The 19,100-nt window shown below is 43.8% G+C and overlaps 2 protein-coding genes across 8 annotated transcripts in view; both read right to left on the reverse strand.

The window, feature by feature from the left end:
* FAM171B (family with sequence similarity 171 member B) overlaps positions 1-650 on the reverse strand; it is a 119,831-nt gene extending 119,181 nt beyond the window's left edge. For all 7 annotated transcript variants that reach the window (XM_075001646.1, XM_075001645.1, XM_075001641.1 and 4 more), the window contains exon 1: positions 400-650. In XM_075001646.1, the coding sequence (XP_074857747.1) occupies positions 400-532 (133 nt within the window). In that variant the 5' untranslated portion in view covers positions 533-650. The remainder of the gene's footprint in view (positions 1-399) is intronic.
* Positions 651-7,580: 6,930 nt separating this feature from the next.
* ITGAV (integrin subunit alpha V) overlaps positions 7,581-19,100 on the reverse strand; it is a 92,406-nt gene continuing 80,886 nt past the window's right edge. Inside the window, exons 27-30 of the mRNA XM_075001638.1 lie at positions 16,895-17,008; positions 16,688-16,795; positions 12,569-12,691; positions 7,581-12,307 (exon numbers count right to left, since the gene is read on the reverse strand). Coding sequence (XP_074857739.1) covers positions 12,212-12,307; positions 12,569-12,691; positions 16,688-16,795; positions 16,895-17,008 — 441 coding nt within the window. The 3' untranslated portion in view covers positions 7,581-12,211. The remainder of the gene's footprint in view (positions 12,308-12,568; positions 12,692-16,687; positions 16,796-16,894; positions 17,009-19,100) is intronic.

A 19,100-nucleotide genomic window follows, 5' to 3' on the forward strand; every position in this document is an offset into this window, starting at 1 on the left:
TCCAGCGCCGGCAAAGATGGATTCTGCTAAAGTGTCAGCTGAGCCATATTAGGTCCGACCCGCTCCAGCAGCGCCACGGGCGGGGGCGGAATGGGTGACACCTTATGGCTCCCAACCCCGCCGACGCCCAGCGGGATCTCCCGGCGAACAGCAATGACCCCCCCCGGCTCAGGCAATGGGAGCGGCCGCTGGTCGAACAGGGCTGAAACAGGCGCCAGTCAGCCCCCCCACCTCCCGCAGCTACTCAACGCCCGAGGCCGAGCTGCTGCCCCCAGGCTCCCTGGCGTGCCCCGTAGCCAGGGAGGGGCTGGCGGGGCCAGGCAGCCCGCGGGAGGCGGCCCTGCCGGGGAGCTTCAGGGAGAGGCAGGGAGCGGGGCACGTGGCAAGCGGGGACGATACCTGCGTGGGCGGCGGAGAGCGCCCCGGGGCTACTGCGGCTCAGTTCGGCGGCGGGGAGCGGCCGCCCCCGCAGCAGCAGCGCGGCCGCCAGCCCCAGCAGCAATGCGCGGAAGCGCCCGCCCGGCCTCGGCATGGCCAGCGGGCAGCGGAGGCATCGCGGGCGGACGGGGGCCAGCTCCGTGCTGCGGCGGCGGCGGAGCAGGAGGCGCCCACCACACACACACACACGTGACGGAGGCTGCACCGAGCCCGTCCCTCCAGGTGGGGGCGGAACCTCCCGCCCCGCCGCGCGCGCGGAGGGGCGCCAGGCCCCGCACCCCGACCCAGAGCTGGGCCGCGTCCGGCGGGTCTTACAGACCAACGCGGGCGGCCGGGGACAGCGCAGCGGCCAGCGCAGCCCTGTCCGAGGAGCTTCACAGAGCGCCGCGCCCCCGAGCGGCCGCGGCCCCTTCCCCGCTTTCTGGGTTAGAAAACCGCAGAGTCCCGCACCCCAAAGGAACACCCCGCTCCCCCAGCCCCTAAAAGCGCCCTGCTCCTTCTGAATACCCCCATACCCCAGCCTCCAAAATAAACATCCACTCCCCACCCCTTCCCCATCTAAATAAGCACCCTCCCTCCCCCGGAGCCAGGCACCTCCAGCCTCCCTTCTAATTCACTGCCAGCGACTTGCCAGGTGGGGCACCTGTGCAGAGCAAGTGGACGGACAGCACTGCCCCTGTACGCATCAGGAGCAGCCCCATTTAAAGTCTCCCACAGGCACCTGTGGCTGAAGTGCTGAGGGTTGGCCAACCCTGTATTTGCCACAACACAGGCTCCTATTCGCCCTACCTGGCCCATGGAAAACATATTGACACCCCTGCCTTACTCCATCTGTTAGCCTTAAAAGGTGCTACAGGACTGACTCCTGGTTTGCTGAAGCAGACTAACCCACCTACCTTCCTCTGAGCAATGTCCATACTGGTGGTGACTGCCCTGTGCTAAGCAAGAATCAGCCCCTAGGTTGCCAGCTCTTGGGGGTTTGATGTTTTTCCTTACAGTCTCAGCTCAAGCCAGCAAGTGATTGCAGGAGGATCTCAACTTTAATTAGAAAGAGAGACAGGGAATACAGCAAGCCTTTATTAATAGTTATACCTCTCACCCTTATTTGCTCTAGCCTCCCCCCTGTATCCTTTGCTGCTTTCTCAATCAGATGTTCTCCACAGCTTCTTGTACAATAGAATTTTTTTTAGCACTTCATACTAAACACGTGCTCAGGCCTCCCAACAGCAGGAGGAAGGGTAAAGGGCAAGTGCCCAGGGCCCAGCCATTCAAAAAGGCCTGAAGGTCATGACCCTTGAAATAGCCACCAAGCACCTGGGGCAAGTTGGAGGGGGTAACCTGGCAGAAGGGGCAGGGCTTAGGAAATCCAGCATCAGCAGAGACAGGCAAGCTCTGCTTTCCCCTGCCTGAGACAAAGACTTTTCAAGAACCAGAACATCTACCTCAAGACAAAGCTCCTCTGATATCTAATGCTACTGTATGTCTGGGAAACCTGGACAACAAACAAGCATCATTCAAAGGCACTCACAATATCAATGCTGCCTCAGCAGAATCCTAAATAGCTCTTGGCAGGAAAAGCATATGAACACTAGTGCCCTGGAAGAGTCAAACATGACGAGCATTGAAGCCATTATGATTCACCAACTGCTTTGTTGGACTGGTCACGTGGTTCAAATGCCTGATCAGCATCTCACAAGGGTTTGTTTTCTGTGCTCGAGGAAGGTCGCAGGAGCGCTGGGGGCCAGCAGGAGTGATGACATGCTGAAAGCACCCATGAAAAAGCATCAGTGTCAACACTTGTGAGAATCTTGACCAAGACCAGCTCCTGTGGAGAATGGTAATTTGTGAGGGGGTGGCACAATCTGATGGTCCCACCACAGTGCAGACAAGGAGAGGTGGAGAAGGAAAGAGCATCAAAAACTGCACTGTGCCACCCCAATAAGTACCAACATCTGCCCCTTGTGTGATAAGACCTGTAGCTCGAGAGTCGGGCTGATCGGCCATCAATGGACTCACAAATAGGAGGGTGACAGCAAGACTTCGTACTCATTATCAAGCGACCACCAAGAGAGGGCAGTCAGTTCTGGGCCCCCTGGCATTCACTCAGAGCTGCCTGCAGAGCAGCAGTACAGGCACCTGTGGCATTTCAAAGGGGCCCTGGGGCAGGGCAGGGCAGGGCAGGGACGGGACTAACCTTCCCTGGTAGCCTCAGCACCCCTCTGTAGAGCACCACACCTTTGTCCCCACTCCCCCAAAAGCAGACCTGTTTCACCAGCGTGCTGGGCAGCACTGAGGGCTGCCTGGGGAAGGTGTGGTGCTTTCTTAGGGGTGCTGAGAATGCCTGGGGGGGCACTAGCTAGCCCCACCCCTGCCACTTCTGCCTGAGGCCCTGCCCCTTCCAGGGTCACAGAGCCCAGGCCCTGCCATCTTACCTAGAGGCCCAGCAAGGCTTTCAGCCCCACTGCACTTACTAAGCCTAAAATTGAATCAGAGAACTGTAGGACAGGAATGAACCTCCAGAGGTCTTCTAATCTAATCTCCTCTACTGACAGCAGTAATAAGTATCCATACAATAAAAGTACTATGTAATAAACAAAGTCTATCACCAACCCATTTCCAGTGGAGATATTTTTATGGAATGCAGACATATTTACCTGTATGGGGCCTCATCTAACCTCTGGAATAGTTTCAACTCAACCACTGGTGGCCAGCAATCAATGTGGCTGTGCACCAGTCTGACCCCTAAGGACCTTGAAACTGAAAAACACAAAAGCTTGACTTGAAATGTCCCATTGAGTTCAATGGAAATACACACTTGCTTAAAGTTGTCTTCATGTGCACAGGATTCTAGCACAATTACAGACAAGCACAAATTGAGTTTGTTTTGAAAGTAATAAATTATGGTCTCCAATCCTGCCATTGACTGCATGCAGGTGGACTGCTGTCAATGTATGGGGCACAACAGTCCACTTGAACACAGTCCCCTATAACTGGGACTAAACACACATTAGAAAAAGGTAAGGGTCAAAGCCCTGGCCCAACTGATCAGTGATGTCAGAATTTCACCCCATTGTAGGGGTAGGGTTAGTGCTTTCCAAAATTTATGTATTTTATTTTATCCTTAAACTTCACCAACAAACCTAATTCTGAACTCTAAGTGTATGTATTTTTAAATGATCATAGTTAATATCATAATTATTTATGTTTCGATTCAATAAATCAGATTAGCCATATGTACAGCAAATTCTTTCATATCCAGCATCCCATCATCCACAACTCTCAAACACCAATTTAACCATGTAAATTTTAGTTAATTTTCCATAAGTACAGTATAGTGACAGTAAATACAAATAAATACAGCAAATACAGTATAAGTTTACAGTGTACAATACTACTGTTGTTGGTAAATAAAGAACTCTGCAAACATTTTTTCCTGAATATCTAATCTTGTTTTTCTTTAGTATTATGCATTGCTAGGTATACCTCTCTATTATCCAGAATATCTGAATATCCTGCAACCTCCTGCTCCTGGGACTGCCAGACATGAAAGAGTTTACTGTAGATTGTAGGATGATACAGACCCTTTATCACCAAAGCTTCCATACTGGGGGAGTAAGAGTAAGAAATATTCTATAGATCCATGTGCAACAATGAAATATTTTCCAAACCCATAAGGAAATTATCAGGTTATAAATCTTTACAGGTTATCAAAATTAAAACAATTTTCAAAATCTAATTCAATTTTTATCATCACTTTAAAAGTCATTCTCTACAGAACGGTATCATTAATTCTTTGTCAGCAGTAATGACTTTAAAGAGAAAGGGTTGAAGGAACAAAAATCTAATTTAAGGCTAACCAGGGTCACTAATGGTTTGCTGTCACTCTTTTAGGGCCTGGAAAATAGAGATCATCATCTGACTGTCCAGATCTCACACACTAATGTAATGAAGCCCCACTTGTTGAATCCAGTCAAGCAGTCATACAAAAAAATGTACATCTCCCTCCACCTTAAATCTTCTTTTTCACCTTTCTTCAGGAATGATTGGATTTAAATGTGGCATCCCTGTATAGACTGACATAAAGATGAGGAACATCTATTTATAGAGGATTTTTCTAGTCTTATCTGCTACCTGCTTTCCCTTTTGAACTAAATGATGAAAGATTATATGGCCTTGGGATTTTCAGAAGTGATAGTAATTCATAGTCCTCAAGAGGTTGTAGTAGATGAAAGAGAAGTTTAGGGCTCGGGTAAAAATGTACTTATGTCTATACTGGGAGAGGCTGACAAAGTTACAGCTATTTTGAAGGAAGAAAATGTGGCAGGAGTCAAGCACTGCCTAGATGTGAAGATGCTGTTTTATGGTGGCTCCTCATTTTGGTCTTTGCCTCACAGAATAAAAACAATGCCTACATGTGTGTGTTGCCATTCTGGGTCAGACCAAGGTCCACCTCGTCTAGTGTCCTGACTCTGCTAACTGAAAGCGATTTTTTCGTTAGCTCAAAAATGTGCAATAAATACGCTTGTGGAGCAAACCACTTATGTTCCTGCGTCCATGAGGTGTCATAGGGAACATACTGACGATGACACCTTCAGTAGGTAGTAGGTATTGATTGTTTGCAGTACTGAACTCAATTTTGCACAGCTTTGTCTCCTTTTTGTGACTTCATATCCAACCCACTACTTATTTTGGTAACAATGTTATGCAATGCTCACTCTCTTTTCTACTGCGATCACATATTGGCTATGCCTACACTAGCCCCAGACTTCAAAATGGCCATGCAAATGGCCATTTCAAAGTTTACTAATGAAGCGCTGAAATACATATTCAGTGTCTCATTAGCATGAGGGCGGCCATGGCACTTTGAAATTGACATGGCTCGCCGCTGCGTGGCTCATCCGGATGGGCTCCTTTTTGAAAGGACCCCAGCTACTTCGAAGTCCCCTTATTCCCATCTGCTCATAGGAATAAGGGGACTTCGAAGTAGGCGAGGTCCTTTCAAAAAGGAGCCCCGTCTGGACGAGCCGCGTCAATTTCGAAGTGCCCTGGCTGCCCGCATGCTAATGAGGTGCTGAATATGTATTTCAGCGCTTCATTAGTAAACTTCAAAATGGCCATTTGCACAGCCATTTCGAAGTTTGGGGCTAGTGTAGACATGGCCATTATGTCACAATCTTCAAAAGAAAGAGAACTGACGTAAACTTAAACCCTGACAATAGTACCAGTCAGTGCATAAAAGGGAGCACATGCATTAATCTTTGCAGGCTTGGGCTTAAAGGTGTTAGCTGACTACCTGACCTGTATGCAGTGTGTTCTATAAACACACAGAGTACGTGAAGATGCTGAATCTTTCAGAGCTGTTTGAAAAATGCCAAATAAGTTTCCAGTGAATTTCTAAATTAGTTGGTAATGCTTTTGAAATTTAAAAAAAAAATCCAGTTAGCTCTCATCTAAGGAGACATATATTCAGTCATAAGAAAATATGCACCCCTTTATTTTGTCCAGCAAAATATTTACAATTACCCAGAACATAAAGATGAACAGAGTTGTTAATTTGAAAACAATTCAATAAATTTAATTGTTCTAATATGTACAACTAGAAAATTAAACACTCCCAGAAATTTCCCTTGGTAACTTTAGGACTCTAAGAAAAGGATAAAAAGTGACTTGTTCTCCATCAATAAAATAAACATCATGGAATCCTTGCAGATATAACTTTGATACTAATATTTGTTATAAAATGTTTATCATACAATAATGGGAGAAAATGGATTGCAACCAGCTCCTCTCTCCACTTTGTAATAACAATCCCCTTGTTGGAAGTTAACTTGTTCAACTTCAGCTGACAATGTGACATCTGTGTTATGTGCATATTTTAAATACTGAAATGAATCCTTGTGGGCTGCAGGCAGCTACTCTGCAACTTTTCTATTGTGTATTTTTCCCCTAAAAGCCAATATTCCTTTAAAAGAATGCAAAGCAGCTTTTTCCCGAGACGTTTTATTCCAAAATTTTAATAAAAATCAATAGTCAGATTTCTCAAATCTGCTTATCAAATCATGAATATTTAAAATCACATGTACAATTGAACCAGGGCATACAAATATAACCTAATAAAATATTTTTAAATTCTAAGGTGGTAGTGGATTGCTGGGACTAAAAATTGACTTTAAAGGGAAATATGCAAGGCTTGCTAGCCAGATCTGAAGCAAATGCAGTTGTGCCTGCTGCAATGCACAGAGTGTGAGATTTACATTTTAATAAAAGTAAGACAGTTGAAAAGGAATATTGATTTCTTAAACTGTACTGTAAGACCCCTTTAACAATTTTGTAACTATTGAAAATGTTTCCATTGCTTCATGAATATATTTAACATATAGCTAGGAATGCTTACAGTAAACCCTCAGATTTCATGAGAGTTGTGTTCCTGCAACCCCCGCATAAGGCAAATTTTTGCGCTCACTGATGGGGAGATGGGAACCAGGTTGCCACTTGGTTCCCAGCTCTCCTCTGCTTGCAGAGCCAGGGAACTGAATAGCTCACTAGGGCTGGTCAGTTTCTTTGTTGCTTCTCCCTGCCTTCCCCCTGCAGCACAGTTGTCAGCCTGACAGCCGAGCCACTGGGGGAAATCAAGGGGAAGGCTTTTAGCTTGCCTAGCTGCCTGCAGCTGCGGACAGCTAGGCGAGCTAAGATCCCCTTCCCCTTGAAATGCCCCAGCGATGTGGGCATCAGGTTGACAGCTGCGTGGCTGGGAGAAGGGGATGCAGAGCACCATCAAGTTGTGCTTAACTTGCGTTAAAGCAAGTTACGTGCAACTCGAAGCAACACATGTAAGTGATTTACTGTATTGCCCAAATCAGTAGCAGTTTTGTTATCAAGTTAATTTTCTGCTTGTGCAGACAACACTGTACTAGTGTAACGCCTTAGTAAAACACATCATCTATTACAAAATGAAGAATAAAATGTTATATTTTCAGAACAGCATTGTCATAACCAGTAAGTTTCCTTTATGGATCAGAAAGGGCCACTTAACTAATATTTTAATTGATTCTTCTAATATTATATTATATATTTATTTCACAAAAAAATCACGGCTCAAGTTATTCAACCTTAATGCACAATATTTTTACAAGGACAATGCATTTAAAGTTAGATTTCCTTTACTATTATTTAAAAAGTTTTAAACATTGTTTGGAAAAAACTTGCACTGAAATAAGAGGCACAAACATATGAAACAGTAGTAGCACTACAGACTCAAATCCATTATTGTACAGTCACTAGTCAAATTTTCCACAGTGGATTTAAAGAAAAACATTGTACCAAATCTCATTAACCCAAACCAATGAGTTAGCAACTGATAAACTTTAGAATATACACTCATAATGTCTGACCCAATGTGGGTGATCAAAACACTTTCTACAGCATTCATGTATCAACTCAATACATTTGTTTTATAAAAGTTCCTTAAAAATATTGACTACTGTAAGTCAACAAATGCTACATCACTTCTTAGGTTAGGCCTATTAAACATAAAAATGCTTGGCAGTGAATCAGGTCCGATTAAAATGTTATATTGCACTTGAGAATTAAAATCTAGGGATTAAGTACCACAAAGTTCAGATCCTACTGAAGTCAACAGAGTTGAGAGAGCTCAGCACCTCCCAGGATTAGACGCTAAAAGAAACAAAAAGATGGCATTCCTTTGTGGTAGGAATGCACAGGACACAAACTTTTTTATATGCTCTTGTGTCAACAAGTGAAAGAAGTCCTTGACTCACCAAAGAGGTGAGAAGGTCAGAGCACAGCTGTAAAGCTACCACCCTCCCATTCATTCTAGGGTGCCACTTTCCTATTACATAATCTCAATCCTTTTTCATTCATAGATCATGCTCTGTACATGAGGAGGTTCAAATGAAATAAATGGAAAGTTTCCTGTTAAACTTCACAGGACTTTGGAACAGGTCCTACTCTGCAGTCAAGACAGAGTTCACTGGATTTTTGTCCAGGATAATGCTACTGTCTGATGTGATTTGGTACTGCTCAGTAGTGAAACCCCATAGCTCTCTCTGGCAAGAACACTGTGGGTATACAAGTTGTTATACAATTTGAATCCTCCTCCCCCCTCCTCTCAAATGGCCAAAATCTCATTTACTCTCCCCCACACCCCAAACTCATAGCTGACACTGCTAAGAAACTTCTTTAATGCTTTTTTTCTTTGCTGTGTAAAGCTCTTCACTTTCATAGCTATATATTAATGAAGTGAACATTACAAAAGCACCAAGAATCCCCTAGTTCCAGCAAAAATACTTTTAAAAGATACCTGTGAGAGTTTATTTTAACAAGGTTACCAGTAGTCAAGGCTGGACACAATTTTAGGAATAACTAATATTAAAACCTTGGTTTGGATTTAATTCTTAGTTATATACAAAGATATAAAAATGTTTAGTACAGAAAGGAAATACCATAGGAGATGTTCTTCTAAGTATCAAAAGCACCAAGATCATTTAGTCAATCATAATTTTAAAGGGTAAAACTTTAAGTCTAATATAGACATTTGTGAGCATTCTAAAAGATTTTGACTTTTGACATAAATATTTAAAGCTTGGTTTCCCATTTGTGCTTAACAATAATATATCTACTACTGAATTTTAAATAGTGTTTTTGAAAGACAAATTTAAACCTACAAATGAAATTACAGCCTTACATCTCATAAATCTTGCCAATGGTAGCAGGTAAGATTTATATTGAAAAACGTATATTAACTTTTCAACATATACCATAAAATAATGCAATTGCGTAAGCTGGAGCAGTTATACAAATTCGAAAGAGGTCTGGATTTCTTTAATTGCCCTCTGGCTAAATAATTTCACAAGTTATTTCATATACATCAATTTGGATGTAAGAGTTTCTCTCAAAAGAGAGCTAAGTAAGCCATCTGTCATTTGCATTTTATGCACAGCACTTGATTCGGGGTATTCATTGCATACAAAAATATCACATTTTCTTTATAAAAAGTTAAATTTGTTGACATTATAAAACATTTGCTATAAGAATAGAAATAGCACGTGTAGGCCACTACCACTATTATGGAAAATGTAAATTCTATAATCATTTTATTGCCAAAACTGGACTGTAAAAACAAAGACCTCAGGTTAGGAAAGCAACATTTGTTCAAAATATCCCTTAGTCACGTGCTTTAAAATTTAAGAATGTGCATATGCGCTATCCTGAAATGGCTGTGTGCACAGCTGTATCCATGATGTACCTGTATGCTGCAGTTACATTAGTTTTCTGACAATGAAACTGGAGATTAATGAATATACCGGGATTTTAATCAAATTGGGGAGGCAACTATTTACTGTTACTCTTTAGTAGAAAGAGTATAAGAAATACCAATCAGTTCAAGAATTCTTACTTTATGCTACTTAGCACAGATGAAAGTTTCCATAGTTACCAGTGTTATGCCAAAATTGTACCTTTGGACCCAAAATGCCAAAAAACAGCATGCTTTCATGGCTGTAAAATCAGGACTAGTTAATCTCAAGTTAACAGGGCTGTCTCTACCCATTCCAGAGTATCTGACAGGAATTAGCTTTCCCATGCCTTTGCCTGTCTGCCCATTATGGCCTTACCCTTGGACAGGCATGTAGTCCTGATGATTTCTCATCAATGGGGTTACTCATGTACTTTAACCACGTATGTGTTTGCAGAATCCAAACCATGGTCTTTCTGCTGATATTACCCTCAACCTCTAAGCCTAGCTTAAGTGTAAGGGCCCAACTGTTTTCTACATGTAAATTTTCCACTAAAGTCAATGGCAATCAGATGTGCAGTATAACTGCAGAATCAAGTTTCAAGTAATCAATTGAAGCAGAATTTAATTTAAAAAAGTCATCCCATCCCTGTTGCATCTTAAGACACATACAACAAAGCCAGCTAAGGTAAGCTTACTTTGCAGGAGCCAGTCTCTCAGGCCTGGTCCACAGGCTCATGTTAACAGGGTCTGCACTAATTCTCTCAAAATAGCTGTTTGGATGGATCAGGGTAGGCCTTGGGTTCTGAAGTCAGTGTGGGGTGGGGTGGTCTTAAAAGTGCAAGTTGCAGCTCAAGACTCAACAGCTACATATCTCTATTTAGTGCACCAGCACACACCCCACTAAGGCAACTGGTGGACCTAGACTGGGAGGTTTGCCCCAGAAGCAGTGAAGACATGCCCCTAATAGCCTGGGTCTTGATTCCTTAGTGTATGCTGACATCATAAAATTAAAGGGTGGAGGTAAAATTCACTACTTCAGTGAGGCCATCTATTATAAACTAATTTCACTTAAACAGCTGTTTAAAACAATATGTAAATGGCTTAAAAAATGTGACCCAATATACAAATTAACCTCCTGCTAAATTTGGACTCTCAGTAATAACTTAGACACAACAGTGGTTCAGCTAAGAAAAATCAATGAAGAGTGAAAATCAGTTCTGGTTTTCCAAAAACCGGACACAATACAGAAATGAAGTCAAAACAAGTTATGAATTTCAGATAACAGTTGCACCAAAAAAAGGTTCTCTGGTCAATTTGGTATTTACAGTGGAGATGCTGCCCCAAGCAACTTGGAATACATGGCAAAATGTTCTGTCATTGCTGTTGCTTTCAGATCATGTCAAACACAAAAGCTGATCATGTCAACTTTCCTTTTCATAGAATACTAGAACTGTAAAAAAACAGAGGTCATCAAATCCAGTCCCCTGCACTCATGGCAGCGCCAAGCACCATGTGATAGATGTTTCTCTAATCTGCTCTTAAAAATCTCCAGTAATGGAGATTCCACAACCTCCCTAGGCAATTTATTCCAGTGCTTAACCAGTGCAGTGTAACTATAGGATAGTTAAGTAGTATAATACCACTAGCGTGACCATAATTAAATTTGGCATAAAGGAATTTATACTGGTGTAGTTTATTTCTGTTTTGGGATGGGACTAAGCTATTTTTGTAGAAGGAGCCTTTATATTCATATAAACACCCACACTCACAGTTGTACCAGTATAACTGTTTTGGATAAAAAATTCAGACCTGCGGATCACCATGTATGAAATCAAGGAGGAGGAATAGGAGATGTGAGAAGAAATGGCACAATAGAGGCAGCTGACCACCAACTCCCAACAGAAAGGGAGACCAGCATGCAGAAGTGACAGCAAATGGGAACGATCCTACTATATACTCCCATGTATGCTCTTTTTGGGGAAAATCAGCAGCACAGACATCTAAGCACAGAAAAGCTTTGCAGTCAAGGTAGACTTGTAACACAAGATGTCTTCATTTTGTGCATTGAGCCACTGAGAGCTTGAAAATTAAGTGTAGTGTCTGAATGTGTGTGTCCATCAACAGAAAACATACTAAATCTAGCAATTAAACTATGGGAACTGCAGATTTATAGTGCTTATGTGAAATCTATGTAGCAGTTTGTGCAACACTAGTCTATACATCTAAAATATGGCGTCTCCTGAAATCATTGGGGCAAAATTATGGCAGTAAATATCATGTATGTTTTTGACACCTAAATCAGCGCATATGCACGAGTCACACCTATTAACATTGTTAATACATTGGAAGAATTAAATATATTGCTTTTCATCTGTAGTTAAGGCTATTCCCAATGCCAAAAGACATCAGCAGTAGTGCAGGCACGGAGTGTCTGTTCCTTAAGAGGGAAATCCAAATGGGTAACCAAGATGCTGGCATTTTAAAAGTTTCAGAAAGTTACATAGATAAAAACCCTTTTTAAGCTTCTGATGTCCCTTCCCCATTTTCATGGGGTTGCAGCTGTTCTCTTTCTTGCTCTTCCTGAGGAGGCCGCACACGTTTGAAGAACCCCATCTGTAATTTGGAGAAGTGCACATGTAAGTTGGAAAGTAATGGTCAGGTCATGTACAAGCCTTTTCTCACTGAGCGTGCACTTATGGAACAACCTGACCATTCACTTAAACCAGGAAATTAACTGAAGCAGGAAATGGAGTCAAACGGTCCAGCCCTCCCACAAATGCCAACGCTTAATGCGAATCTTCACTACTTATCATTTGCAGAAATACATCAAGACAGAACCCTCCCGCTCTCAGCTCCCCTAAGTTTAATGCTTACCCTGTACATTACAAAGACTAGAACAGCCAGGAGCAATAGTCCTGCTAGGACTGCCAAAATTATAACCCACACTGGCACTGGCATAGGCTGTGGCTGAATGCCCCAGGTGATGTTTGTGGTAACCTAATGAAAAACACAATGGATTAGGCATAAATTAATTCATTAGGCATAAATTAATCTGTCCATACAGTTTGCAACATACATATTTTGAATCGGTCATGTATAAAACACATCCTAATTCACTGTGAATTAACATTTCTCTTGGATGAGATGTCACTTCAGTAATTTGATGGGGAATATATGATGGCATGAAGGCTTCATCAGCGCAAGTTGGAGGTAGCTACATTATCCATGACTGTGAAAACCTCCCTCCCACACTAAACACACATTCAATATACATTTGACATTTTATACAAGTCTGGTACAGGTTAAACCTCTAAAAACCGAGACACTCTGGTCTGACAATATCTGTGGTATGGCATGTTCCTGGACCAGGGAGCCCTGGCATCTGCATGCTGGGTAGCAGGGGAGCATGGAGCCAAGAGCCCTATTGAGACCAGCAGCTCAAGTGGGGTTGGTGGACATGGAGCTGGTGGTCTTGGGACTGGCAGCCTGGCCAGGGCCAGTGCAGATGGCTGCTTGAGCAGAGCAGGCAACTGGCAGCCACGGGCCCAGCCACCGGTTGGGAGTCAGGCCTGGTTGGGGAGCTCAAGTGAGGCTGGTGGCAGCAGGCATGCAGTGGAGTCAGTCTGGATGGGTTGGCGGCCAAGGCAGAGACTGGAGGGGTGGGGAAGGCTGGCAGCTAGGGCCAGGAGCAGAGCAGGGCAGGAGGGCTGGAATTGACCTCTCTTGGTCCAACAAATTACTTCATTTGGGATGAGTCATGTGCAAGGCTGACAGACCAGGGAGGTACAACCTGTATCTCATAAAATGTTTGTTGATATTAATGGGTTACCACCTTTAGAGTAAAATATAAAATAAGTGCAAAAAACACTTTTAAAAACAATCAGACCTTACAGAACTTGGAAGGAGAGGAAAGAGAATGGTTTCTCAGTGTCATAACTGTTCTTGGAGACACGTTGTTCATATCTTTTCAAGTTAGGTGTGCACGCACCACGTGAATGACTGTCTAAGTTTTACCCTAGCTTTTACTCATTGGGTTGGCTGTGGAGTCCCCTGGAGTGGCACCGGTGAGGAGCCCTATACATAACTCTATTGACCTGACTGCCCCTCAGTTCCTTCTGGATGGTTACTCCAACAGTGGGGAAGGAGGGCAGGTTCTGAACCGATATAAGCAACACATCTCGAAGAACAACAGTTACAATAGCGAAGAACTGTTTTCTCTTCTTTGAGTGCTTGCTCATATCTATTCAAGTTAGGTGATTCACAAGCCAAACCTAAGAGGAGGGGTCAGAGTTAACGCATGGACTCAAGGACTTGTGGTTTAGAGCTCACATGAAGAGGCCTGAGTCCAAATAGTATGTGCCAAAACAAGTAGTGGGGTCAACTTAGCAAGGTCATAATGCATTCATTTATAGGACGTGATCCAGAAAGAGATGCACTGAAATAAAACTGGAAGCCCAAATGCCCATGAGGTTGGAAAGGCCTTGATTGGGGCTGCAGCTTAAAAGACTTTCACTGCATAGCTAGTATGTGAATGCCCAAGGACTTCAGGGTCTTCTTGGAGTCCCTGAGGCTATGAATGCAGGAGTTGGTTTGTTCACGAACAGCCCTGCCCAATTGAAAGGGAAGTCCTGTATAGTTTGCTGGACCACCATCAGGAGACCACATGACTGTAACCAGGCCATGCAATGCCTGCAGCAATAGCTTGGGCTGCCACATTCCCTGAAGCCTGGAGACAGGCATGGGACACCGTTTTACCTTCCTGCAGGATAGCAAAGAACTCCTCCTGCAAGTCCTTGGATTTAAGGAGAGATGCCCAAGTATTATCATTGTCATAGCTGAGGATAACCAACTGGTTAGGCATCCTGAGCGACAGGTTTTATCAACAGGGGGCCTATCTCCTTGATAGGTTCAGGTGCTTAGATTCAGCACTTCTCAGCCTGATGAGCTTCCCCCAAACAACAAAGACAGGATTTGTGGGGTCACTCATTGGCATAGACTTCAAACAGAAGTTATGCTGCTTAAAGCCCTGGGACTTTTTATGCCCCAATCCCCCAAAGGAGACATGAGAGGAGAAGGGAGACCCTTCCCTGCCATGACTGCTGCTCTGGGAGCTGTTGACTGCCCACCACTAACTGGAAAACAATGGCTACGCTAAAGAACTATTTGTAAGTTTTTACACAAGAAAGAGCTAGGGAGATATGGTGTAGCAACAAGTACTCAGCCACAGTTCCAACAGCCCAGAGGAGCAAGCGGTAAGAAGAAACTGTGGGGAAGTTGGTTCAGCAGGGTCACTGGCTCCACAGCCAATCCGATGGGTAGCAGATAGAGTAAAACCGTCCAACAGTTGTGCACTCACAAACTTGAATAGATATGCGCAAACACTCTGAGAAGAATTATATCAATAATTAATTTTTAAGCCCATATGCGCTATATGAATACTCTCTGCCAATTCCCTCTGTAAAGACTCTCCTTTTCTGTAATGCCTACCAAAATCTTGACAATGGGTAGAAAGCTGGTGTGCTGAGACCAGTCAGTCATTATGATCACTGCTGTCTTGTTGTTTCTCCTCTTCTTTGTATCCCCCTATTGCCTACCACAGCCTTATGTTTTGATTGCAAGCTGTTTGCAGCAGAGATTATCTTTTGTTCTGCATTTGTACACCACCTAGAGTAACAGTTCTGGTTCTTCACTTGGCTCTTGGGCACTACTAGGAGTAACAGATTTATTATTGTTAATTATTATAAATAATCTGATACTCCAGTATTATTAATCATACTTAATACTAATAATAATGCCATACTTTTAAATTTTCATATCTCCCCCATTATGAGGGCTAAAATAAGTTGTTCTGATGTGCAGGATTATATTTGTTCCCTTAAAGGGAAATGTGATTTAGTGATGCCAAAGTAATGGAACTGCAAAACACTTCTCAGGGAAAGGCTGATGCAATAAAATGCTGTTTATCATTCGTCTTTGATCACTTCCCCTGCCTTTTGCCAACTAATCAGTGTCTCCTGGGATCCTTTCTAATATTCCAAAACTTAGAGAAGTCTTCCAACACCTACTGTGACATATTGGATTTTTTCCCCCTCTAACTCTTTCAGAAAAATATTCCTTTCTACTCTCGCCCAACCATGCCTATTATACTTGCTGGACTCCCAAAATGGACAGGGTCAAGTGCTAGACCACTGACAGATCTGAAGTCCAAAACTTTGTGACCACACTGGTGCAATTAAAAAAAAAACAGGAATGGCACAAGTCTTTAATTTGACAGGCTCTTTTTGTGATTGAGGACTGTCAGTATGTAGACTGATTTGTATTCATTAATATGGTCTATTTGCACATAGTATGTTTAATGTGATAAATCTCCATGCCAAAGCTAGAATTTTAGTTTTCAAACTGAAAATGTTGGGTTTTAGTTTTTATTTTTTATGTAATAATAATTTTAATATACAAAACCAAGAGTTAGTTATAATTTAGCTGCATTACAGAGATAAATTTATGTGCTTCATTTTGATTATTTCACTTCTTGTACAGGTTGCACCTCCTAAACCGGGACTCCGTGGTCCAGCAGTATCTGTGGTTCAGCCAGACTGCATGTGTTCCTGGGCCAGAAAGTTCCAGGGGCCAGGACTCAGGGAACAGGAGCGCTGACAGCTAAGGGCCAAGCATAGCTGGGAGCCATACCTGCACCTGCCTTGATTCCAGTTTCGAGCCCTGCTCTGGTGGCCCTGGCTCTCAGGACAGCAGCAGTGGCATGGCTAGGAGCTTGGTCAGAGCAGCTCAGCAGACAGCCCAGCTGGGCCAGTGTTAGGATGATCAGCTGAGGCCTGAAGTGGAGCCAGAGGCAGGCTGGGGGGCCAGCAGCAGGAGCAAATTCCCTCATTCAGGACTGATCTGGTCCCAAAGGTGCACACCAGGGAGTTCCAACTTGTATTAATTTTAGCTGAATGTAAACTGGGTCAAACCACGTTCAGACACAAATGTACTTACTACTGTAGAATTGTGGATATCTTCAAATGAAAGGTTCTTGTAAGGAAACTCTATGACGCTGAATGAGGCCGATGACTTGAGTGAGTATGAATGATTCTGGTTTTCTTTCTGTGCAATAAATGAAAGGTGACATTACGTGCTAGGTGTAAAAAGCGTTCTCATGTTTCAGAAGTTGGGACAGATTGCGAATTATCAATTGCAACTCACGTTCATAAAGGTCTGGGTCCAAAGGCGGGATTTTACATACAAAATTGCACTCTTTCCCCTCTCCAGGCGGCCAACTTGGCAGACAATTTTTAAGCAGTCAGCTGTTCCACAACCCTACATGGAAGAGGAAGATTACTTCAGGTGATGAAAATCATTACTACAGCTACATTCCATCTTCAGATATAAATTACTATATTGTACGTCAATTGCTACACACCAGATATAATCAAATGTGCAATAGAAATTCCATAAATCACTGAAGTGACTGGAATTTTCAGTCAACAAACTCTATTGATTTAACCCAAATATAAGGCCCCATAGTACCATAATTAGAAACATCTCACAGCAATTCCAGGCTACATATTAAAGATGTATACACTAGTTCAGCTGTGTGATTTATGACTGGCTCTGGGAGCATTCATGCCATCCATTTGGGTGTGAAGAGCCGCATGCTGTTGGTCTGAGGGATGACAGTGTCTGGAGGGGTTTGCAGCTTTTCATCAGCAATGCATTGTGCGAGACAGCCCAGGCTGCAGAGGTAAGGGGACAGAGCAGTCCCACAGTCGCAGGCTACATCCTGGGGATCTTGTCACAGGTCCCTACTGGCAAGCAACAACATGGAAATTCAGAGGCTCTCTGGGTTTTCTAACCTGTATTAAACTTTTCTGTTTCCCTCTGGCATCCACATTAATTAATGGGATTAGATCATCTACAGTTCAGACTGAAAGAGGAACAAAAAAAGGCTGCCTCTTTTCCCCTTGCTTTTGGATGTGATGTTCAGAACTATTGTTAAGCTAACACCATTTGGATGCACCATTACCCTACCTTGGAGGGAAAGTATAAGTAAATTGTACAAATGTAAATTGGCAGCAAATTCTTGTCATTTTGAACCGCTGTCTCCTTGGTTTCACTCTTCTCAGAATCGTTTGAAATACCAAGTTATTTGTTAAGCTAGAGAATCAACTGAAATATCTCACATACAATAAATCATAGATGTTAGACACTGAAGAACCGTAAAGTATTGTACCATCTGTAACAGGTGCTGATACAATTCACTACTCCTCTAATTAGAGAGGCTATGGGGGTAACTGGAGGCAATGTATGTTGCATTTAAATGGAATGTACCCGTTTGTCATTCTTCCTGAAAATGCCAAAATACATATTCCAGATACAGGCTGTAATTGTTGGTGGTTACAGAGTTGAACTGAGTGGACAAAGGCTCTTGTTACTGAAAGGAGTATTTGGCGACTGGACATAGAGGAGTCTGGAGCTCTTATGTGGAGATGAGTCAGACTGAAAAACCTTGAGTCTTTTTTTCACCTCTGATCAGATAATCCCCATTTTCTCTTTCACAGACCCACTGCCCCCACACGGGATGCAGGGAGGGCATCCATAAGCAAACACAGAGCATGCAGCTGCACAGGGCAACTACTCTGCCCAAGATTAAGTTGTGGTCTATGCTGTGCCTACATACGCCTAGCACAGCCGGAGGACAGAGCTGCCTCAAGCAGCCCCAAGCCCTTGACATCTGCTCCACCTCCTGGCCTCGACAGCCCTATCCTCAGGTCTCTCAGTCTTCAGGCTCCTCCTCCCAGCCCCAGCGGCTGAATCCCCAACTCCCTGCTCTTGCTGCCCCCTTGGCTCCAGTGGCCCCAATCATCTGGCCCCCTGCCCCCTTCTTGGCATCTGCTGCCCCAATCCCCCACCTCCTGCTTTACCTCCCAGCCTGCAGCTGTGTGCGCTGCACTACCCGCACGTCTGCCTGTTCTCCTCCCTGTCCCCGCAGCCCTGAGCACATCCCCCGCACACAGGGCTGCTACCCCACTCCCCAGAGGGTGGTGAAGTTGCAAATGCTCAGGCTGCAGAGGGCACCCGAATTCAGGATGACGACCCTGGATGCAGGTACATTTTGATCCTATTCTTTGTCCCCTCCTCACTGAGGCCTTTAAGCAAGAAATCCTGGAATTTCTGCCCTGATGGTTCTGCCCTGCTGCTGGGCCCTCAAGCAGAGCGCCATCCCAGAATACTTCCACCACTTCTCCCAGGCAGATCCAGCAGACTGCCCTTCCCTAAGGGCTGACAGGCTTATTCCACAGACACAGGGAGGCACTCATTCTCCGTTACAGGATACACAAACACTCCAGTGACTAACTTCATTTACATTGCAGTAATGTCACGGGGCCCATCTCAGATCTGGGGCCTGGTT

Source organism: Carettochelys insculpta, chromosome 8 (genome assembly GCF_033958435.1).
Source record: "Carettochelys insculpta isolate YL-2023 chromosome 8, ASM3395843v1, whole genome shotgun sequence".
Classification (NCBI taxonomy): Eukaryota; Metazoa; Chordata; order Testudines; family Carettochelyidae; genus Carettochelys; species Carettochelys insculpta.